The sequence below is a fragment of the Pyxicephalus adspersus genome, chromosome 2 (genome assembly GCF_032062135.1).
Source record: "Pyxicephalus adspersus chromosome 2, UCB_Pads_2.0, whole genome shotgun sequence".
NCBI classification, from domain to species: Eukaryota; Metazoa; Chordata; class Amphibia; order Anura; family Pyxicephalidae; genus Pyxicephalus; species Pyxicephalus adspersus.
In genome coordinates, this window is record NC_092859.1 from 9,070,229 (window position 1) to 9,095,572 (window position 25,344).

Here is a 25,344-nt window from a genome sequence, read left to right on the forward strand (position 1 = left end):
CTTGTGTAACCCATGTGTGCCCAACCATGGACCTTACTTAGAATGGGTTGAGAATGGGATATTGGGCGAACCAATCTGGAGGGCCAGGACTGATAAAAACAGTTGCCAGGCCAAAGCTGGAGAGTTCTTATTTGTAAGCTAGTTTTCTGGATGCTGTAGAAATAATTAATTAGCATACAGACACCATGTAAACAGAATTCCATACTGGAACTAAAACCCATGACCTTAGACTCTGATGAAAACCCTTGACCTATAACTGCGTATAATCCTTCCAAACAAAAGTAAAAACGACAACCAAAAACATTAGAAAAGAATAGGCTTTTTATTATTCTTGACACACAAATATATATTAATATGCTATATATATATATATATATATATAAATTTCTCATTGAAAAGAGTTCTCTCTATAGATATACACAGAGGATGTTAAAACATTTGTTATACGGAAGGTCTTAGGTTGAATGACCACATGGCCTGTTTTGGTTGTGCAAACGGGAGTTGTCACTCATAGGGTGCTCCTTAGATTGTAATTTATTTATGACATTTCCCATAACTGGCTTATTATGGGGGTAACAATGGCTATTAAACACAGAACATAACACCCAACCCATAGATATAATTGACCAAAGGTCTGCAGCAATTGTTTCTGTACCTAGAATTGTGAGGTTGTTACGTCCGAGTTGACTATCAGCTCATAAATATTGAGCAGCACCTATAGGTGCCCCAGGACATTGGATGGTAATCACACATCCTATAGGGCAGCCTTCTTCCCATATGTTGTTCTTGAGGGTGGGAAGAGATTGAAAACTTGCCTGATATCTATAGTTTCTCGGTTTCCCACCTTCCTACATATAAACAAGGATGTGACCAGAACTTTGTATGATTTGGATAGTACATATATGTCCAACCCTTCACTGAAGTCCAGTTTATGGATTTGGATAGACTAACCATTTTTTCCTATGAAGAGTTTCCTATCTTAGGAAGGGGTGAAAAAAATATGCATTTATAAAAAAATATATATAGATACAGTATATCATCTCAATAAATCTAAAATTAAAAGATTTAGTAAATAAATAAAAATCATTAAAAAAAAGCTGCTGATGAAAGGGTATGTAACACTTAAGAGGCCCTCACTGAATATTCACATTGACCACCATGTGACTCCATATAGTGGATCCCCTGGATACGACAGCCCACTATCTGCTTCTTCTTGTGGTTCCCAGCTATTGTGGCCTTAAATAGTCCTAAATTAAATAGTTCTTCTATTTGCAGCCTCAGAGCACCACAAAGCCATAAACATACCCTTGTAATAATTAAAGCTGAATAAAGCTTAAAAAGTGAAAAGAATAAAGCAATATGAGTAAAAAAGTGGTCCTGCCACTTCCATACAATGACCTGGATTAAAAATCACAATGTAAGAAACACCAGCGAAGCTTCTTGTGGTCTCTATATACCATATATGTTATTGTATATTTCTTAGCCAATACTTCTTGGTCAGTCAAAATGGCGCAGTGGTCAACATTTTTGCAGCCCATGCTGATCTTGAAACTTGTGGCTTGGCATTTGAAGCAATGATAAATATGGATTTGGTTCAATTTGATTGTTTTTTTGTTTTTTTGATTGGTAATGAAATGTTGGTCATGGAGGTCAATCACTTGATTAGGCCACCCATTTGGAACCATCAACTAAGTGTCACAAACTCACTATGGCACCCCTATACATAGAAATAAGGTTCAAAGATATGATCCTCACCTTATTATTATGTTAAATTGTATAAACAAGTTGACCCTGACCCAACGTGCATGTTTGCACCCTTCGTAGACTCCTCATTCTACTGGGGACTAGTATTGAACAGCTGGAATACGCCATAGAGACACAATATCCTTTACAAACTCGCTATTTGTCCCCCGGACTCATCAATGGTCCTCTTATAGCTATGGGTATAGCTATCTCTATGGGTATAGGTATAGCTATCTCTATGCAAGAATTCTTTACATTTCTAATACATATTTTCCTATATTTTCACCAACTTTTAGGATTTCACTACCTGTTAGAAAATATTGGGTCTTGCATTAAAATGAATGATATATTTTGACTTGTACTGTCTTTGAATTCTGGGCACATTTGATCAGTTAAACCTTTCCTATGAATATTCTTTACCTAGGTGCCACAACTCAAATCAACCAGTCCTATCCACTAACAGCTTTTGGTACTTCAGATGTTTTCAAAAGTTGCCTATTCATTCAACTTTTCATTCATTTTTTGGTCCTATATATAACTTCTGTGTGTTTTAACATGATATACACATAGTTTTAGTAGGATATTAAAATTCATAAAAACACTAAATGCTTTGAAAAGCCTGGACAAATTTTATATAGCTATGTAAGTCATGTAAGTCTGTGATGTTCTAGAGCCAGGAAGTGGTCCAGAGAAGTCAGGCCAGCCAGAAGCTATTGAGTTTTTGATCCAGGAGGATTGATCCCCAAAAGCATAAATTGCATAAAAAGATTGATAAACTCATTCATACGTTGATGCAGTCCCGGATCCAATATCTGACAATTTTTTGTTAGATGGCTAATAGTCTTTCACAGCATAGAGCAGGTCATGAGATGAGTACGCTGGTTTGTATGATGATGTAGTCCGGCATCCTGAACTCAAAATCTGAGCAGGATATTTAATCCAATGATCCATGAGTAGCAATCAGTTCATTAACATTAGGAAGATATCGTAACATGTGAGTTTGAATCTAACGTACCGATCCGGGAATGAGTTAAAAACAGAATTATTCCAGGAGAAGAGAATGATGGCAGGAATATGGACTCCTTTGGGGATGTCATGGCAATGCAAGGTCACTACTACAAGGTGGAGGCCACAATCTGACTGTAATGGAGCTTGCAAGGTCCTTTAAACAGTGCAGACTATTCTGGTAACTGTGTGGGATAACATTATAAGGCGAATTGGCCTGTCCATTGGTGTAGAAAATAGAATACAGGAAATCGGCTTTAATTTGATATTTTTGCAGTAGAACGAGCGAGGTCCTCCAAAATGTCCCAAATTTTGGAGTATGAAAGTGCTGATGTTACATGAGGTTGTATCCTCATTAGGAATGAAACGAGGAATAATGAACAGTCTTCTTTACCATTATTTCCCCTGCTGATCTTGTATGAGGGATGGCAATATTGATATATATATAATAATTCAACCATTCTGAGATTGCAGTAGCTATAAAGACTCTATCGGTACAGTGTATATAAGCATGGGAGGCTCCTACAACTCTTGGTGGTGCCATGAAAGGTTCAACAAAGTGTAAGCGAGCTGGAACTACGATAGACCATAACAGACTATGATTGAGGGTCAGCTGCTCTATGCCAGTGACTGGTCTACCAATAAGGCTGAAGATCAGAGGTGAACCGTAGACCTCGGCATAATTATGTTTTGGAAAGAACTGTTTTTTCCGGCAGCACAAATATTTCAGAAGTTGTATGTGCTACTGTGCATGAGCTCTTCACATGTACATAGTACCAAGCCACAAACAACATAAAAAACAGTAACAGATCCAGATGGTGCAGCAGGTCCCTACAATGGGCTTGTCTACTTGTCCACAATGTGGGATTTAAAAAAACAGGCTCTTTGAGCTGCATGGAGTAGTTTTTGCCACCCCTGTGCAGGAAGCTTGGTACAAAAGCTCATATCAACATACAAGCAATGCCACACAAATTTGTAATTTATATGATGCACATCCTCAGATGTTGTCCATTACGGTTCTCTGACTTCCGCAAGAGAATCTTGTGATGGTGTGAGCTTGTACATGCTTGTGCATGGTACATTTGATGCATTGGTTTTCTTCTTCCGGAAATATTGGCCAACAAAAACTGCCACCAAGAGGAGTACGATGGCAATTAATGAAATAATGGCAATATTTGCGTGTTTCATCTTAGCGTCCCGGTCTTCCACATTGGGATTTTCAGAAGGCTTATGCCCTAAACAGAGGAGAGAAAAAGGAGAACCAAGTTGTCAATATATTAAAATGATTGAAGCAAAAATTTTGCTCTATAGATGGGCAAACGTACTTGTGGCTAGTTCAATATGGGTTCTGTAAAAATTGGGGTTTGGTAAAAATGAAAACCATTGCTAAGATACATGGTAGGGAACATTTGAATTGAAAACTGTTTTTTGTGGCAATAACCAATAGGAACTTTGTCAGGAACTGGTTGCTAATGCACACGAGGAGCAAGATTCCCATTGATTGGCGGTTGGCTGGTTCTCAAAAAATGTAATATTTAGGATCAACAATGAATAAAAATAGTCAAAGGTTGCCAACAGAGACATGTACATATATTTATGAAAACGCCAAATAGTGAACATCTAAAATTTGCTGTGAGACCAACATAACGGAGGATGAAACCTCATTCAATGGACTCAGCTTTCACTCACTGCCAATACCTCTATGGCTCTCAGTGGCCTTGTTTTCTCAAAAGTCCTAAAACAGAACTTGTGGCATGCAGGCTAAGTGTGTTCCCTGGTTCAAGCAAAGCAAAGTGACCACATACACTGAAATTTTAGAAAAAAGGGTGTTCAGCATAGCATCACATGACAAGAAACTAAAGACCAGTTTTTTTTTTTTTTACCAGGGGTGATGGATAAGTGCATTCAAACCTTGGCATAAACATAATTATCTCTTAAGATATTTTATTTTGCTGAGATGAATTTATTGGGAGCATAAAGTAATCCAAAACTAGAGCATTCCTTCCTCCCTGCCACCATTTTGTTTGTCACTAATGCCACCCATTTCTCTCTGTTATCCACTGTATACCAGTCTTTCTTCCCCTTTCTTTCCTCTTGGTCCAGTCACTCTACACTAAGTGATTGATATAGAGAGGCTGGAGCAAACGGTTTTTTAAGAAACAAACACTGATATGTTTATATATAGATTGATGATTTTGTCCATTGAGAGTCCCATTGGTACCTTCTGCTAAATGCTTGGCTCTTTTGTCTGAAAAATTGTGTTTTTTGTCAATGGGCAGATTCCAAACATTTTCCTGAAACTGGAACTATTTGTGTTGAGAAGTAGAGCCTTAGAGAATGAGGAATTTATAGAGCCTCAGGTTCTATAAACTCCAAAGCACTGATTACACAGGGGAAGAAATGCTTGGTAATGCATTCGGGAACATTGGAAACTTAGCCAAAATTATAATGCATTGGTGGTATACCTTGGTGTAGGTTGATGTTTTCCTTGTTGACGTTTGTGGTGTCTAAATCATCATTGACCACAATGTTTTCATTTGATGTAGTTAGTTTAGGGTCTGCTGGTTCTGTTGACCTCTCAAAATTGGGGCTCCAGCTCTGTGTTGAAGTCTTCATACTGGTCACAGGTAACGTGGTTGGTGCAGTAATTGTTGTGGTAGAAGGTTTCTCATTGGTACCCTTTGAAAATTCTTTCTGAGCGCTTGAGTCACCATTTTCACAGACCGGAGCTGTGGAGATGAGGCCATCTGTAGGATATACACAACAATATCATAAAAAACAATAGTAAACCAACATTCTATTAGCTACTAGCTAACATTCAAAAGTCCTATCAAAGAACAGACAATAAACTAAGCTTTTTATTCCCTATTCCCATACTTTATTATTACCTATTTATGAAAAATCCCTACACTATTATTTTGCTGAAACTTCTTAAGACCTTGCTGGGACTTTAGTTTTTCCAATTTGTACACAGCTTACAGGACATAACAGGACCATGCCCTGGTGGTGGTAATATCAGTAGTTCTAAGGACTGCAAACATAGCTCAGTGTAGGATCCCTGTATACCAGTGTGATGGGAATTAATTTTTTCCTGCATTTGACCTGGTCAAGGTGGCTGAAGACCTAAACCAAAATAAGGACTCCGTGAAGGTGTCAGCACTGGTATTAGAGCAAGAAAAGTTCGGTTTAGTTCTACTTTATTATCAAAATGCCTACATGAGAGGATGTCTGGGTTATAAGGGCAGTGTGAGTGATCCTGTGCAGCTCCCCAACACTGGCACCTTGCCAGTCACTCAATCATTCACTCTAGGGAGCTGGTTCCTAAACAACCAATATCTACACTTTTGACCCCATTCATTCTCTACGGGGCTGCTGCCAGGAGATGCTACATGTTTACTGGCATGAGGATTTACGCACTGTGACCTCATGGCTAGTGTGAACATAGCCCCAGGGTTCCTAGACAGTCAACATTGGCATGCAGATTGCTTGGGTATTGTCCACATGTCATTCATGAGCTTAAGGGTTGAGAACCTTTGAAACCATCTATCACTCATATATTAACCCATCTTATCAATTCTACCCAAGTGATTTGACAATACACTATTTCCAGACAAAAAATACTAGGTTATGTAGCTAGAAAAGGGTGGCTTTCCAAACTTTCCCACCCCTTGTTTTTGGATAACTAACATCTACCGTAACACATTCCACGGTGACTAGACCAAGGTGAGTTACCAATGGGGCTATACATGTTGGAGTGTGTTCCTGCCACCTATTGATCTGAGAAGGCTACTTGAATGAGTGGAGAAAGATCTTTAATTATTTCTTCTTTTTAACACCTTCTGTTACCTCATTACATTACATTTTGTTACTATTTCCTAGATTTTTTGTCAGAATGGATATGATATTAAAGTTTTCCAAGAATGGGGGAACCTGGGTGATCCAGGCCACGTAGAATAGATTTCCTATAAATCTTATAAATCATTTGCTTCTAGTTAACAAATGTTGTCATTCCTAGACCATATCTATTTCAGGTTTGGTGGATCACCCAGGTTCTTCAGTGATAGTCTATCTTCTTTAGTTTTGTAGAACTTTAATAAATCAGGCCCGATAAGTCCATTTAAAGGTGACTAGTAAAGGATTTGGCCTTCTAGCTGTAGTTTTTAGGTCACCATAGCTTGCCATAACATACTACAAATCTGAAAATCATGCAGGATATGAACCAATGCCAGAAGTGTGGATTCTTGCTTTTTTTTGGAAAGGAAATTCTTTTGTGTCTTCTCCTATGTTGGGTCAACCAGTAATCGTTACTCAGCATGTATACGTTTCCTACATTGTTATTTCTGATTACAAAGACTTCTAGCAATGTACACCAACCTTTACATTTTTCTGAGTACTCCATAAGTTTTTTCGCCCAGGCTAGATTTTTATTTGCACACATTATTTCATTATTTTTCAACGTAAATCTGAAAATAAAAATAGAATTTGGTAAAAATACAGCAGTCACGGATCAATGCATACACTTTCTTGCAGTACATTGGAGGGGTTGGGAGTCATTGGGATTGAAATGATCATTTGTAATATCACAAAGGTGGATATCTCGGGCAATATTTGCTCAGATCTGGGGCCTTCTGAACTATAACTTAAGATGTGCAAAGAGTTTGGATTCAAGATGGGATCATAACTTACCTGACCCTCTACTATTTTAATTAGAGGCATTAGGGTCTAGTGGAAATGCTCCTTCTATGTGGGAACTCTATGATCTATAAGTATTTTCTACATTTCCTTCATAAGTCTCATGTCTGGAATGTAATTTAGAGTAACACTCTTGGTCTGGGATACATTGTTCATGTTTTGCCTGGCTGTTGGGAACAAATGTTCTGCCCAAGAATTGGCATGTTGCAATAGAACTGGGTATATAGAGGTATTCTTGGGTGTGCTTTACAGGGCAAGAATGAACCAAAGATGTCCAGAACACGTTGGTCAACACTTTACGTCAATTTTTCTCAGACCGTGTTGATGGGCTTCTGTTTGCTTTTGTCCTCTCATTCATGGGTCATGTCTACTTTAAGAAGATTTGTTGCCTTGGACACCATGGTGCACTCCAGTTTGGTCCGTACCAAGAAGACATTTCTCCTTTAAAACCATCATAAACGCAGAGATGTATCTACTTCTCTCAGCAATGTTTACTTGCTTCAATCTGTATTTTTTATTTTTCCAATCTGTATCTCTTTTATAGGTCACCCATGTTTGCACATGCCTGACGTCTACTCTTATTCTGAATTTAGCCAATAAGAGGTTCAATCACGTGTGATTAATCGAGACATTTCTCAGCATCCCTATATTACAGTAGAAACCATGTGTCTTCATGCAGAAGCAGGACTTTTAGTCACAGAAAGTAGGTGGCAACCAAATGTAGGACTTCTTTATATATAAGGAACTTAGAATTCACATGTTTGCTTTGAGAATTTGCTGTGTCCAATTTTGACTTTGGTCTTCAAAAAATTTGCTGTTGAGATTTTGGTGCCATATCTCAGATCATCTTCAAAGGTATTGTAGGGTCTAGGCCTCCATGGGCCTCAACGGGCCAGAACTATTGTTGCACCAAAAGGGAGACCTACATGATATTAGACGGGTGGTCTTAAAGTTTTTATTGATTTCTATGTACAGGTTGCCTGACAGTAAAGTAAAAATGTCTCACTATAAGTCAAAAAGAAAACTCCACTGGTACAAATTCTCCATAGGGCTCTTGGTAGACATTGGCCTTGGATCTCAAGGTTTGGGTGTCATTTATTTTGTTTTTTAAAACTCTTGAAGTCCTTTTTTCAATTTGGGAATCAAAATTTGATTTAGTCAAACTCAGGTCTATGATGAACCTATAAGACGAGTGTGTGGAGACTGTGATGGCAGAATAAAGAATTGATCATTCACACCAACAGTCATTACCTGATATTATCTGTATGTGGACATCTTTTAAAGGAAACAGGTTTGCGGTTTACAGCATACAGGAACAGGGTGGCATTTTCCTCCTTATAGTACTTGCAGCTTCTGCAAAGTGACAGTTGTGCACCAAACTGTGAGACACCTAAGGAAAGATCAGACAAGTTTGATGAATGGCTCATCCAAGGACAATTCTCTAACTGCACACTTCTAATTCAGAAAGCACAGTGTCCTGTAGGTTAACGCCAACATCTAATAATTACAAGAGCCTGCCTGACTTTATACAGAGTGAATAGTTTTTTTGGGTTGGCCCCCACATTTTATAGTTGTTGGTAAATCTGTAGGTTTTGTACAAGAGTAGATCAATAGGATGGTAATAGGTATGGTTATGTTTATTGGGGTACCAAATATATTCAATCAGTAAGTCATTACCCAACAATCATTGCAGTAGGCTAACATCAGAAGGGCCACCCACAGTGCCTAATGTGAAACAGTAATAAAATATAGAGCTTCGGATTAGATCTATGTATGGGGCATATGACATAGGTCACAGAACTAAGGGGTTAGGTCTAAGCACCATATAGCATAATATATAGAGCTCAGAGGTCAGGTCTTTGTACTGTACAACATAGCATTAGGAGCTCAGGGGTCAGGTCTATGTACTGTACAGCATAATATATAAAGGTTAGGTCCATGTACTGTACAGCATATTATATAAAGGTTAGGTCCATGTACTGTACAGTATATAAAGGTTAGGTCCATGTACTGTACAGCATATTATATAAAGGTTAGGTCCATGTACTGTACAGAATAATATATAGTGGTCAGCAGTCCAGCCTATGTACCATACAGCATAGTATATAGAGCTCAGGGGTCAGGTCCATGTACTATATAGCATACTAGTACGAATTTGGGGGTTAGGCCTGTACAGCCAAAAATATAGAGTTCAGGTCTTTGTAACACACAACACAGACTGTAGAAAGCAAAGGTTAAGGTCTACTTAACAAACAAAATAGAACATAAAGCTAGGGTTTGAGAACATAAAGTGCAGTATGTACAATCCAGAATACAGTGTCAATGGTCAGGTCTATAGATTTTACGACATCAGATTCAAAGCTTAGGAGTAAAGCTACGTACACACGGCAGATTTTTATTGCCCGATAATCGGCATCGGCCAAATATCGGGCGAAAATCTGCCGCGTGTACAGTCGGTGTCGTCCATCGTCCGAACGTCCGTCCTGCCGGATCCACGGACGATGGACGACAACCGATCCTAATAAAAAGGGAAGGGGGAGAGCGCGCAGCAGGGTGCCGCTCCGTCGCTCTCCCCCTCCCCTCTCCATAGAGCATGAACGGTGTATGTACAGCACCGTTCATGCATCGTGCAGTCCCTTGTCATTGGAAAGGATCGTGATAGATCCTTTCTAACGACAAAAATTGCAAGTGTGTACGTAGCTTATGTATGTAACGTATGTTGTACAGCTTATGTATGTATGTATGTTGGTGTATGTAACGTATACCATAGTATATGGAGCTTGGAAGTCAGGTCTATGCCCAACATAAAATATACAGCTCAAGGTCAGGCCTAGAAAACACACAACACATACTATAGAGAGCAAGGGTAAGGTCTACATAACATAAAAAAGAACATAAAGCTATGGGGGTGAGGTCTATAAAATGTGCAACACAGGACAGAGTCTGACCTATGAAATGTACAACATAGAATACAAAGCTCCAGGTCAGGTCTATGTAATAAGATACAAAGCTTAGGAGTTGGGTCTATGTCCAATGTGGAATTTACAGCTCTGGTCCGACCTATGTAACACAGACTATAAAGAGAAAGGTCTATATAGCATACAAAAGAATATAAAGCTAAAGGGGTGAGGTCTATGTTATGTATACCATATTATATGGAGCTCAGAAGTCAGGTAAATGACCAATATAGAAAATTCAGCTCAGGGTCAGGTCTATGTAAAATATGGCACATACAAAGTTTAGGTGGTTAGCTATGTTTTGTAGAGCTTAAGAGTCAGGTATTCCATAGAGTATTAGGTGTTGGGGTCAGGAGTATGTATCTAAAAATTTGGATAAATTTATATAAATAAAAAAAAAATAAAACCATGCCTTTGGCTCAAGCTGTCAGCTGTAGAAGTGAACGAACAGCCCTATGGACCAAACTCTGTTCCATGAATGGGCGAGGACAGCTTAGCTTAGATACTTGGATGTCCTAAAGGGCATCACAGGTTTCAGGACTGCTAGGGGAACATTTAGAATTTGAAATTCTGTTCAGATGGTCTGCAAGTTTTCATAAACTTTCCACTCTTCACAACCAGATAGGTTTAAGCAATTCAGTTTCTTATGTCACCTTTCTGCCTTTTCATTGGCCAATAAATCAGTATCATCATCTCTATCCAGCAAACAGATGCCTATTGGGTGATTATCAGAGGTGTATATCAGAATATTAGCTGGCCAGTATTACAATTTCCTGAAAAACCAGTTGCGCTGATTTTTGCCCCGATGCGTAGGTAAGGTTTCCGCAGTCCTTGTGGCTTTATAATCTTATCACTGAATTAGGCAACATGGCCCAGTTTACTAGTCAGGCCACTATATCACAGCTAAGGTGGTGCCTCCCTGTGAAGAAGAATATCACTAAGTATTTGTATAAGTGCAGAGCCAGCAAAGTTTCCCCTCCCAGGTATCCTGGGATAACATTGTTTGTTTCTATTCCTGGTATAAAGTACAAGCAATGGAATGTGGGGAATTTCTGTTTTCATACAATAGAACTATTTACCTTCAAGGTGATCAAACCTGCTTTACTCCTAATGCTCAATTTTCTAGAATTAAAGTGGAACTAAACCTCTCAAATAAAAAATTGCAACCAGGTAGATCCTTTATTGTAGGCAATGTCCCTTCTACAATAAACCTGTACCTGCCTGATCTCTCCTGATCATTTCCAGTGACGGGAGAAGGAGCAAAGCTGTTTTGTTCTATAGAGAGGGGAGGGAGGAGAATGGGTGAACAGTATTCCGCTGTACTCTACTCCAAAATGGTCATCCCCACTCAGTCAATCATTGATCCACCCTGAGGGATTGATGAACGACATTGGGGGGTGCTGTAGATTATTGTCTCCCAAGATAAACAATCGTGATCAACTGCAACAGTAATCTAGTGTGTGTATAAAGCTTTGAGCTTGGTAAACAAAAGTTGATCCACTGCCAGATGTGAGCTCAACACTTCTAAGCATTGCCTAAAAGGAAAAAAAAAAATGTCCAAAAACTATTTGTCACCCCATTCCCCGTATTGAAATGACATAAACCGGTTAGGCTTGTTATACCCGATTAATATTGTCCTACTTCCAGCCACGATTAGATTGCAGATTCTTAAAGCGGACCTAAACTTGTCACCTGATCTTGATTCTAAGCAGTGCGATATCGTGAGATGTATGAAGAAGATGGATGAAGCCCAAAGAAGATGGCAGCTGGGATAGCTTACACTAAAAATATTTAGATTTCGATGAAGCTGCTCTATTCATGCCATACGCACAAAAAAAATAAAAAGCTAAATATGTACTGCTAGGAACAATGATACCAAGGCTTTTCATAAAGGCCTCCATGTTCCATGATGCCACAAGCATCCCCATAGGCTAGGATTTGCCATTAAATAGGGACACACCAAATCTGATTTGCTGAACCCTCGTCAAATTGAACCCAGGTAGGTAACTAATTTCTAATTACTACTGAATGCTCCTGGATGGCTGCTCCTGGATTGAAAGTGAGCACCTAGGGGCAGTTATCAGTGAGGTTTTCAACTGCTCATCTAAAGTTAGGGAGAACTTTTACTTTCCAGTTCTGGTGACTTCATAGGAAATGTGGGAAATCCCCATAGTGCAGGCAAACAAGGCAATAAAGTTGTTTCCAGTCAAGTGCTTCTTTGGAGCATTACCATCTTCTTCCTCTCCTTTTGCATTCTTTGCATGATGTGCCTTTTAAAAAATGTATGATCGCACTTTCATTTTTTACATCAGAGGAAAGGGCATATGAAGAAGCAGCCTGCAGCTTTCTAGGGTATACGACATATGTATCCCAGGCTACAGAACCCACCATATGTATCCCAGGAGGCTACTGGCTTCCCATTTAGTTCTTACGACAGCGGCAATAAGGTGGAAGAGGAGGGGGTCTGTCAATCAAAATAAAAAATAGTTGAAAAAAAACATACAAATAATCCAAACTTTTCCTTTATATAAAGAGTTATCCACCCCTTTATATAAAGTAAAAAATGTGATGATAGGTCCGCTTTAACAGAAGTTCTAACGCTGATGTAGACTGCCTGCTGAGCACTAAAAACATGCTAGGGAACTGAGATTATGCAACTGGTTTATTTTATTCCAATGGAGACAAACCAAATGTCAGATGTTTGGGCCAATATTGTGTTCTAAACGAATCCAAATGGTAGCACTAATCTTTTTTCCCACAGTAAAAAAACCTTTGCAAAAAGAATTTCTCTATGTAAGCGGAAAAGAAAAAAAAATCATGTATATACAGCAGATAATAAACCTTTTTGCGATTCTGGTTGCACATTCCCATTCTGCCTACTGTGAATTGTGTCACATGCGGAAATCTCTTCGTGAATATAAAAAGTGATATGAAATAAAGCAGAGAGAGCAGGCCGTGCCTATCAGCCAGCAGATGTTTGTTCAATGTGGGTGTTGGTGCAGGTTACTGCTGTTGTACTATCATTATGGGAAATTGGTTAAACAAACCCTTCTTGATGAAAACACATGGGCTCTTGACAAGGGGCATTTATTACCTGGCTTTTATACTGACCCACTGGTTAACTTACCCAGTGATGTAGATCAAGAATGCAGGACGTTAAAATAGACTTTTAGGTAGCTTTGCAAGTCTTCACTATTACCTCCCCTTCCCATTGGGGTCATACTGCAGCATGCTAACCCATTGTAACCAAAATCACAAGATCAGGGGTTGTACAAAGTTGGGGTATGCATGATTGTGTTAACTTTTTTGCTAGAATCCTAATTCAAGAAGTTATGCCAGGTGTCCCAAGATGATGCCTGAACAAAGAGGTGCCATGGAGGGAAAGGCAGCTGGGTTCTGCTAAGGTGTTAAGTCTGGAGGGAATATTATGATTTCCTTGACAGGTTATAATACCTGGACGTGTTGCACATACACATTACTCAGCATAGATTCCATTGGTAATTCTATCTTTTAATAAGCAGAACTTATGTGGTCTCCAACATATTAAGCTCCACAAGGCTGGAGAAAATAGACTATCATGAGAGAACCTGGATAATCAAACCAACCTGCAATAGATTTCTTGGCTAATATTTTCGAACCCGGACCAGATCTATTCCAGGTTTCCCCCATGATAGTCTATATTTCTCCAGTCATGGGGAGCTTTATTAAATCTGGTCCATTCTCTGCTCTTTACAACTTTGAGCAAATTTTGGAGATCAATCAATAAGTGGTGGTAGATTGTCTCATTTCTTATAAATACTTGGCATCACATGTCCTAGGTGGATGGAAATTTATTGACATTGATTGAAAATTGACATTGGCATTGGCATGACATTGGCCTAAATATGATTCCTTTATTACAGGCAGCCATTTTTATTTTGAACATTTGATGAAAAAGGACCTTTGGTTTCCTGTTATTAGCTACCACACCACTCCCCCAAACAACACCTGGGGGTGAAAAGACGTAGAACCTGCAAAAAACAACACACCCAACCCTGTAGCAGCTAGTTGTAGAAAATGCCACTTAGAAACATCCAGATAAAATATCAATATATAGGTGCTATGGTTTTTGGGACCTTGGAAAACTAATCACCGTTTCTGAAAAAAAAACAAGGTTATTTACTTGGTTCATCCGGTTACAAGTTTTATAAAGGCCATAAAATACTGAGATCTTTTTCAAAAAGGGGAAAGCTGCTAAAATAATTAAAGTGGAACTCCAGTCATTCTTCCTTTCACTCTCTTTTAGATTTTCTGTAGGGACAGGGGAGCTCATTGGTATTGGAGAATAGAACTTGTGTATGTAGTATGAAAGGCAATCATATTCATCATCTTGGCAATTGCAAAATCTATTACTTTAGGTGCATGGCTTTCTGCTGTCAGAGTGGCTGTTTTTTTTTTATTGCGTTACTTTTGTTATTCCTATTTATTGATATTGAGCCTGATTTGATAAAGCTCCCCGAGACTGGAGAAGATAGATTATCGGGGAACCCAGATGATCCAGTAAATCCAGGTTTGCTGGATCTCTCATGATTATTTATCTTCTCCAGCCCATTATAAAACACTTTACAGCGTCCATATTCATGGCATAATCTGTCCTTCGAAGGAGCTCATGATGCCCTTACCATGGTCATAATCTAATGACCCTAACAGAGTCTAGTGGCAATTGAGGAGGTAAGCCAACTAACCTACATGTATGTTTCTGAGATAGGGCCAGAAACCCACACAAACACAGAGAGAACAATGTAACACCATAAAGAATGGTGTCCAGGATGAGGTTTAAACCAGGAACCCTGGTGGTGCAGCCAAGAACGCTAGTCACTTATATTTTTAGTTACAGACTTTGCATATTCCTAAAACAAGACATTTATTTTGTTTATTTTTGTGTCATTGACTTTGTTTCAATTATGTGATACAAAAGAAAAATGCCAAAGATGGATGGGATCCAAAGATGTTAAAGGTTTGTGTATTTACCATGTTGCCTTCCAAGCGACATAAAATGGTCCCTCCCCACCATTGTAAGTTTTTTATTAAGCACAATGGGCCTGATTTATTAAAGCTCTCCAAGGCTGACTTTCGTCAGTGAAGCTGGGTGATCCAGCAAATCTGAAATGGATCTGGTCCAGGGTTGAAAACATTTGGTAACAAATAGCTAATGATCTCTAGGAAAGTGGCCTTTAGGATCACCCTGCTTCTCTGTTGAAAGTGTATCCTCACCAGCTTTGTAAAGCTTTAATAAATCAGGGCCAATGTTCCTCAGGCATTTAGTGGTCTTTCAATGCCATTTACATGTATTTTACTACTGTTGGTTACTCTCCAGAGACCAGAACAAGCCACCAGATTTTTTCCCAGTTGGTATTCATACTCAGGACACTCAGGCTTCCAGAATATTTGGACCGGATGTTTCAAATGGCTCTGGAACCAAAGTAAAAGACAAATTCATATACCAAAATCTCTGCTAATCCATCCATATCCAAATGTAGTACCCCAGGACATAGAGGACAGGCTGGAGGTCCTTAGCTGGTTAATGATGTCTCGTGCTGAATCTTCATTCTCAGTATTTATTTTATGCCAGACATACAGCAGGACACAGCTGTTCACTTGACTTGTGAAGCTTTTTTGTTTTCCAGACTCTCCCCCTTCTTTTTGAATCAACAAATTAAACTCTAGATAATCTGCCAAAACTATAATTACATCCAGATTGTGTTTGTATGGCAATATTTCCTGAAAGTGAATCTCAGGTTTGTTTAAAACCGATTTTCTAGAGAATTCACATTCTAAACTGCTTCTGTTCTGAAAATAAACATTCCATTCTTATTGACTGGTGGAGTTTCTCAGACTGTTGAATTTGGTGGGAGAAGTGAGTGAGTGTAGACAAAGCTTATCTATCAATGTGGCAAACCATCCACATGATCTAACTTGTGTTCACATACCTAGGGAGCTCAGACATTTTAAGGAAGACAACCATGAGATTAACATAGAATGATCTATTACTGGCCTTGCTGAAAAGCTGGTTGGTTGGCTTCCATGTGTCCAGTGACCAAGAAAACATGCAATTAAAAGTACTGGTCTTAAGGAAAAATTAAATCCTAAAGGCCAACATACCAACCAGGTGCCTTCAGAAGAACATTGGCAACACAACTCTGGTAGTTTGCGCATGGCAGATTACCATTAATAGGGTGGTTTGATAGGTGGGAGCAAGCCAACCACTATCAGGTTCTGATGGTTGGACAAAATGTTCATGTTTATAACCACTGGAAAGAATGGCCAGATACCATCAGCACTGAGAACCTCACATGGAGCTGTAGCATCTGGAAATTGGTCATTCCATCCAAGAGAGGTCAACTGGGGGGTGGGGGGTCATCTACTGGTGCCGTAGACATAAGACAGTCACCCAGTCTGTTCATCAATGGAAAAACTGACACACTCAACTATTCAACCAAAACACCAACATAAACTATCACTTCAAAAACTTGGAATTTCAATAAAGGAAACATTGCCACATCATCACATTCCAGAGATAACGAATATGTGTTTCAAATTAATCATTTACAAACCATCTGTTCATTTTACTCAATTTTATTTTACTTTATAAACACCCCATGGGGCTTCTCAGAGAGGAGATCAGAAATTTGCCCATTCAGCCAAGGAGAGGTCAACCAGTTCGGGGTTGTTTGCCAGACCCATAGACATAGGACCATCACCCAATCTACTGGAAGAAGTAGCCAGGTGCCATCAGCAGTGCTAAAAGGGAACTGTAGCATCTGCAAATTGGTCAATCCATCCAAGGGAGGTCTACTGGGAGGTTGTCAGCTAAATCCATAGACATAAGGCAGTGTCCAATATAGACCGCTCATAATACAATACAAAAACTGACATGTGAAAAACATGTGAAATGAAATAGGGCATGCATCAGAAAAGTGGCCATTCTGCCCAAGAGAGGTAAACCTCGAGTGGGGGAGGGGGCTCCCTCTTGAACCTATAGACAAAGGAATGTCACCCAGTCTGGTAAACAATGCAAAAAACTCAACTGTCACTAACTGACACACCAGCATAAATTATCACTCCATAATCTGCAGCATTTCATGAAAAGGTAAATACCCGCACCACACCTGCATTATTGTTACACACAGTATATGCTGCAATATGTGTTTTAAATGTATCATTGACATGCAATCTTTTTATTTTATTCAATGTTAAATTTCTGATTTTTTACTTCACTTTATTACTACCGCATGGGGCTTCTGAAATGGGAGCAGTAGCATCTTGAATCTGACAAGAAGAGTTGAAACAGAAAGGGGGTTGTCTGCTGGAGCCATAGATATAAGACCATCACCCAGTCTGATCAGCAATGCAAAACTTGACGTACTTAACTGTTTATTCGACTGAACAACATGAACTAATATTTCATATACTGCAGCATTTTGTGAAAGCATACATTGGCGCATCACCATATTCCAGGGTATGTGTCTGAAGCCCATTAGGGTCAACCAGGTAGGAAGAGTGGGTTATCTACTGGATGTATGGACATATGAATGTTACCCAATCTAGTACAAAAATGCAAACATTTACATACCCAGCTCTCTACCTGACACACCAGCATAAATGATCATTTCATAAACCGCAACAGTTTGTGAAATGAAACAAGGTATTGGTCTGGAAACTGGCCATTCTACCCAAAGGAGTTCAATTGGGAGAGAAGGTTGTCTGCTGGGTCTATTGACTTAGGGGCTATCACCCAATTGGATCAAAAATAAAAATTGCCCTATTCAACTGTTCAACAACGACAAACTCACATGAACTCACATGAACTATCACTTCATAAACAACATTTTGTGAAAGGAAACAAAGTATGCTTCTGGAAACTGGCAATTCCATCAGTGGAGGAGGGAGTTGTCTACTAGACCTAAAGACATAAGACAGCCACCTAATCCGGTCAAAAAATATACACACTCAGCTGTTCAACCGACATGCTCACATAAACTATCATTTCATAAACAGCAGCATTTTGTGAAAACAAATAAAGTATACTTCTAGAAACTGGCCATTAAAGCGTACCTAAACTTAGAATTTTTTCACTTTACATAAAAGGGGTAAAAATTCTGTTTGTATTTTTTTCAGTGCAACACCTTTTTTTAAAAAAAATAAAATGGTGCAGCACCACCCCCTGGGTGCGTAAAGCCTCCCGGGATACCTAGGTCACGCATCCCGTTAGTCTTTTGGGTGCTCCTTCTGCGGATGTCCAAGCATCTCGGGCATGCACAGAAGGAGCCTTTCGTCAAAAGGGAAAAAAAATGCTGATCTCCCGCATGCACAGAGAGATCGGCAAGTTTTTTTCCCATCTACATCACCCAATCTAACGCCCCGTGTCACTGTGTGACAGAGGAAGAAGAACTTGGAAGAAGAGGAGAAGATAATGGCGCCCTGCGGGGGATCATGGGACGACGTGGAACCCGATGCAAGAGACCTCCGTACTGAAGGACTGCTCTGTGGGATTGAAGGTAAGTGTATTTTTTTTTGTTTTGGGCAAGGTTTGAGTTTATTTCCTCTTTAGGCCCAAAATAGCTCAACCATTGGTCAGACCAGTGGTAGAGGGTTTGTTTACTGAACCTATAGAAATAAGATTGTCACCCAATCTGGTCAAAAATGCAAAAATTTGCCTTAAACTACTCCACCAAGTCACCAACATAAACCATCATTTCATATACTGTAATTCATGAAAGGAAAGAAACCCATGGAAATATTAAACCTCTGAGCTTTCTAATCCTTTACTCCAAACATAAATTGTTGGACACTGCTCAAGTGGGGCCCAACACTTCCTCAACTATAGTGTAAGCCAAAGTCTCAGCCATCTAAAGATTCAAATATTGTCATGAAATTTTTTTTGTGTGTAGAAAACAATGATTCCTCTATAGACGGGACAAGCAGACTGGGTCTGACCCCTGTTTGTTCCTTTTTCACATTCATTCATATATTCACATGATGTAAGAATCATAGGACTGATGATAAAAACAAGGCTTTGCTTGTGAAGGTGGGGTTACTGGTACACCCATTGTAAAGGACTTTAAGGGCATCCCAGTTATTTATCCAATACGGTAGAGAAGGATTAGAACCCCTTTTACCCCATTGAAAAGGTTAATACTCTCTGTTTGTCCCAGTGGCAAGTAATACTGGGATGTAGAAATTTTGCAGGAACAGGAAGTAAAAGAAAATATTCTGGACACCCATTTAGGTACTTCCATTTGATTTAAAATGTTTTACTACAAACCTCCAAAAATGTGATTCTTAACAGTTAGGATTAAATACATAAATATATGTTTTACATAACTTTCACCCACAATTTACATATTATAGCTCTCATGAGTCTGCTGCTTCTCCTTTCAATGCATTATGATGGGGGAAGGACAAGACCTGTAAGTGATACCCAACTGTAGCAAATGAAAATCAGGTCTTCTGCTCTGCAAGATGGGGCTGTGCTGTGCATTAGAGCTGTGTAAATTGTAGAAAACCAATTTGGGAGAATAAACATTTACCAATAATTTCTTTTGATTTTATTTTCTTTTTTCTTCTTACAAGCTCTTGGCATAAACACAAAAGTAGAAAAAAACTACATGAAACATCTGTGTGTGTAAATGTTGCCAGACTATAAGCAGCTGCGCCGGTTAGGAATTAGAGTTCTATATAAAAGCCAATCAAAAAATAAATGAAGGTAATGACATCACTTGTTGCTAGGATAAGCTGTCTCTCGAACGTTAAAAATATGGTAATGTCCCCAGTCTGGGCTTTTGTAGGCGTCTGTCCATGTTTTAAAGGGGAATTATTATTAATCAAAAGTTTCCAGATTTACATAATATATCTGACAGATATAAAACAATAAATATACTGACGTACTGAAATGATTCAATTTTGTTCTAAAAATACTGTTAGCCTGGCTGTTCTGCAAACCCATAATTGAAAATTTAGATCTGACAAGTCAAAATAAGGTTGGAAGTCCTGAATATTTATTATGGTTTAGGGACTTCAATTACTGAAGCAATTAAGTCAATAAAAAGGTTTCCTAACAAAAGGGAAAAACCAAATCAAGGGATAAAGGAAGCCATATTTATAGACACCTTTCTGCAAAAGTAAAGCTTGACATCACCTCCAGTGGTTGAACATGACCCACATGAAGATACTAGAAGTCAAAATCGGCATTTACCTGCAGATCTAATTATTATCTTAAGAATGTCACAGAATCCATCTTCCCTATTTTCAATTCTGGAAGATACTAGAGTTAAAACTGGCATATACCTTGACCTGAGGATCTACTGATCTTCTTCAGAAGACCCCAGATCCCATTATCTCCTGTTCTTTGTTTTGGGAGGTACTAGAGGAGTCAAAATTGGCATATAACTTGACCTGAGGATCTACCACAGAACCCACTTTTCCTTTTTTTTAGTTTTGAGAGGTGCCATAGCAGTCAAAGTTGGCATATAAGTTCACCTGCAGATCAAATGATCTTCGTAAGAGGACCACAAATCCCACCCCCCTCCATTTTTAGTTCTGGGAGGTCATAGGATCAAATTTAGCAACAACTTTCTCTAAGAACTTCTGATCATCTTGGGAAAGCTACAGAACCCACTCTCCTCTGTTTATAGTTCTGGGAGATCATAGGATCAAAATTGGCATAAACTTTCTCTAAGAACTTCTCATCATCTGGAGAAGGTCACATAACCTACCCTTCCATGTTTTTAGTTCTGGAAGGTACTAGAGGACTCAAAATTGGCATAAATCTTGACCTGGGGCTCCTCTGATTTTCTGGAGAAGGCTACAGAACCCACCATTTTCTTGCTGTTAGATCTTCTTGAAAAGGCCACAAAATCCACTGTCTCTGTTTTTAGTTCTGCCCCTCACCCACCTAACGGGAAACCAGTAGTGGATACTCAATTATTTTGGTTTGGGTCCAGGTTGAGTATTAATACCCAAGCTTCATTATTTGGTTGTATATAAAACTGGAGCTAAAAATGGTCTGCTACCAGAAAACTCCCACAGGACAAGATCTTGTGTTATTACTCACTCTCTTTATAAGTATGGAGAGCAAATGGAGTGTACAATCCCATGACTTGAGGTTTTCTCTAGTAACACTTTTTCATTGTGTGATTAGTTTGCATTATCCAGGTGGGTGACAGTGATTAATAAATGTTTTTTTTTCTGGCTTTCCAAGACATTTTTTTCTGGCTTTCCAAGTTTGTGGACACCAGGCCATCACACTTTAATGAGCTTGATGGACATCCCATCACAAAACCATTGGTACTATCAAAGAGGTCTCCCCATTTGTGGGGTCTCCACTCCTTTGGGAAGACATTTGTTTCATCCCAAAGGTGTTAATTAGGGTTGAGGTCAGTCCTCAGTGAAGGCCACTTAAGTTCCTCCAGACCAAACTCAACAAACCATGACTTCACCATGACTGTAGCTGTTTGGTGCTCTGATAGTTATATCAGAACAGATAAAGGCCTTCACCAAACTGGTATCACAAGGTTTGAAATATGGTCTGTGACGACTCTCTATGTTGTAGTATTACCACTTATCTTTAGTGGAAACAATATTATTATATTAATAATAAACATGGTGCCAACATATTATGCAGCACTGTACATTAAATAGGGAAACATCTGAACAGTATGGATTATGATGGTTTTGGTGGGACATAGTCCACCTTTCTCAGGTTTTCAAATAATTAATAGTCTATAAAATAATGTTCTTCCTTATTGACAATCTTTGTACCAATACTCATGAGTGCCTACATGACTTTTCATGTTTTGCATTGGTCTCCACATGAGATCAGGAACTGCTATGTGACATGGAGGGCAAGAACAACGTGTCTACACTGGATATATTTACAGCATATGTGCATTTTACAATATCGTGATGTCAATATTATATTTGTAGAACTGCTTGTTTCTGCAGCAGAAGAAGAATTTTTCTGACAAAAAAAACCTGCCTGCTGGGTATGGCACTTGAACAAGTCTTGCCTTGCCTACATTGCACAGTATCATAACCCGCAACAAAAGAACCAAAAACTAAACATATCTAATTATTGACTAATTTGTAGCAGTGTTTTCTTTTCAGCAAAGTATTGCATGTTTACCCTTCTACTTTCTAGAACAGATATCCTACACCAGGGCCGTCAAACTCAAATAAACAGAGGGCCAAAATAAAAACTTAAAATTTAAAAAATGAGGATATTTCTCCTTCTCATTAGCTATAAACCCTTTTCATATGCAAAAAAAAGAGGTTTTGCATTTAATCTGGAACAAGCTTCAAGAAAAAGGCTACTAAAATTCCCGGCATTATTTGCATCTATAAAACAGTCCAATGCGGGGCCATGCATAGAGCCTGCTGGTCTATAGACACGAGTGACGCTGGGATTTGGAGTAGTGGTATTTCAATTTTTTAACTTGTGGAATTAAAAGAACCCTTCACTGGGAACACCCACTCTCCAGAATTTGGTTTCCATATATGTATGGCCATATAGTGTATACCAAATATCTCATATGTTAAGTAAACTTTGGTACCTTTATCTAAAGTTAGTTTGGTTTTGTTGAGAATAGACAGCAGCTGGCAATGTTAACTGTTCCTCCCCCCAAAAAAAGCAAAAAAGATTCTGAAACAATAGCTAAATGTTCTTCGAATGATTTGTATTGGGGAAGTCATTACTGGAACCTCCAAGAACTGTTCCTCCAAGTCCCGCAGAACTGCTTGTATCTACCTCACTAGTCTACATCTATTGTGTATATTAATCTTTATTTCACCTCTATGTATTTACAAAGTAAGACGTTCAAATGGGTCTCATCTTCATTCCCACATTGTTTGTCTGTACTATGTGTTGTATTTTGTACAGCGTTATGGAAGATGGTGGTGCTATAGAAATAAATAATAATCAAAGGAACCATCAAACATGTAAGCTAGTAAATGTTAAGACCAGCTAATATCTATATCATGGGCACGGGTGCATTTTATTGGATTTAGACAATACATATTATCAGATAAGATATATTGTATCTGAGTGTTAGAAAGAGTGTGTTTCATTAACACAGCTAATATGGCAAAATGTCCTAACCCTCTAGTTATCCGGAATTTAGGTGTAAGGGTTTAGGGTAGGTTAGCTTCTGCTTAAGTTTAGCCACTAGGTAGGGGGTTAAGCTTTACCCACCAGGCAGGCAGGGGTTAAAGTTAGGCACTATAAACGGAGCTTATGCTTAGGTACTGCCTGGTACTGTGAGAACTGTCACTGAGGGGTCTGTCCATAGACAATCTGTCACTGAGGGCTCTATAATTTGAAGTTTGCCATTTGGTCTTTTTCAGGGGTCTTCAGTAGGGTCTATCAGTGAGGTGTGTGAGTAGGGTGCCGTAAATGGAACTCAGTTGGTCCTTGCCAGGGGTCTCCCAGTAGGGATTACCAGTGGGATCTGGGGGTCTGTCTACTGGGGGTCTGTCACTGGGGTCTATGAGTGGGGGTCTATCACTAAGGATCTGTCACTTGGGACACTTGGCAAATGAGATCTGTCACTGGGGGTCTGTCATTGTCATATTTATTAACATACATTATTCTCTCTCTCTCTCTGTATACATATTTGTCATATGCCTACTCATATATAACAACAAAAAAAGATATCTACGGTATACATGTAAAGTCCCAGGCTCAAACCTACCAGCTTGGGATTTGTATGTTCTCTTACATAGTGTCTACCCATATCCCCCAAAACATACAGAGAGGCTAACTACCCCCCATTGTCTCTGGATATTATTGTGATAATTAGGCTATGACTATGATGGGACATTTCATAAAGCACAGCCTAATAGATCAGTTGTATATAAATACATAATAATGATACAAAAGATAATACCGAATACTTTACAGGTCACAATACAAACTTAGGAACCCCAGAGTGGTCAGGAAGAAAGTGAGGCACAGAGGGTGAGGGGTTCTATTCCTTCCCCCCTTCTATTCCAAGTGCAAAATGTATATAATAATAATAATAATAATAAGATCCATTTACATACCTGGATCTGGTGTCATTCCGAACACCAGGACCAGCAGGAGCAGTCGTGCTTTCCACATGGTGACTCAACATTCACTAATTATGTCCAACAGATACAGCTCAGTGTCACATAGGGGAATTCCTTGTCTGCTACACTCTGCCCATGGATGTCCAAAGCTTGACATTCACCTCTCTCTCTCTCTCTCTCTCTCTCTCTCTCTCTCTCTCTCTCCTTCCCTCCACTCATTCAGCATTCAATTGAACAGATTAGGACATCTTCCTGTTCACTTCCTTAGTTTCACTTTGCTTGGACTTTCCCATCCCACTGCATGAATAATTATTCACCCACAGTCATATGACTAGTTCTCTGAAGGCGAAGGAGCACATTGTAGCCCCTGGATCCATATTTACCCAAAGTACAAAATTTCCCATCCATGAGTCGTCATTATTACATTGTTACACCAATGTGCGGTTATCAGGCTTTTATTTGCTTCTAAAGTGTAACCCTGAACTCCAGGCAGGCCTGACACGATTCTCTATTCAATAATACAGGGGTCCCGGAGATAAGGACATCCAACATACGGACGACTCCTCGATACAATCGGGCGTCCCTGCTTGTTGTGTGTAGGACAAGGGCAGAGGTGGTTTGCATGACTTGCAGAAGAAATCGTTTGCTGAGACCGAGCTCTTTTACAACCTCTTGTAACTCTTTAATGACCAAGAAGAACTCTGCAGTTGTTTCTGCAGAGTGAATAACTCTCAGTGAGGATTTTATACAGTAACTGACACCACGCTGCCTAGTAACATCTGTCCTAATTGCATTTATTAAAATAATGTACGTGTTCCGACTTACATGCAAATTCAACTTAAGAAGTTAAGTCCCTATCTTG

The 25,344-nt window shown here is 39.1% G+C and overlaps 1 protein-coding gene across 1 annotated transcript; it reads right to left on the reverse strand.

The window, feature by feature from the left end:
- Nucleotides 1–303: 303 nt before the first annotated feature.
- LOC140322814 (uncharacterized) lies at nt 304–24,698 on the reverse strand. Its single transcript, XM_072399425.1, has 5 exons — nt 24,477–24,698; nt 8,692–8,830; nt 7,123–7,211; nt 5,214–5,495; nt 304–3,983 (listed from the first exon to the last, which is right to left on the reverse strand). Exons 1-5 carry the CDS (start codon nt 24,532–24,534, stop codon nt 3,760–3,762), a joined length of 792 nt encoding a protein of 263 aa, XP_072255526.1. The 5' UTR covers nt 24,535–24,698; the 3' UTR covers nt 304–3,759.
- Nucleotides 24,699–25,344: the final 646 nt, after the last annotated feature.

Excerpts from the sequence above, each read along its gene's own strand:
- LOC140322814 (XM_072399425.1), bottom strand. The coding sequence starts at position 24,534 with ATGTGGAAAGCACGACTGCTCCTGCTGGTCCTGGTGTTCGGAATGACA. Across the intron at positions 7,212-8,691 it reads CCACATACAGATAATATCAG|ATTTACGTTGAAAAATAATG; the intron begins GTAATGACTGTT and ends TTTTATTTTCAG. Across the intron at positions 5,496-7,122 it reads GTACTCAGAAAAATGTAAAG|ATGGCCTCATCTCCACAGCT; the intron begins GTTGGTGTACAT and ends TATATCCTACAG.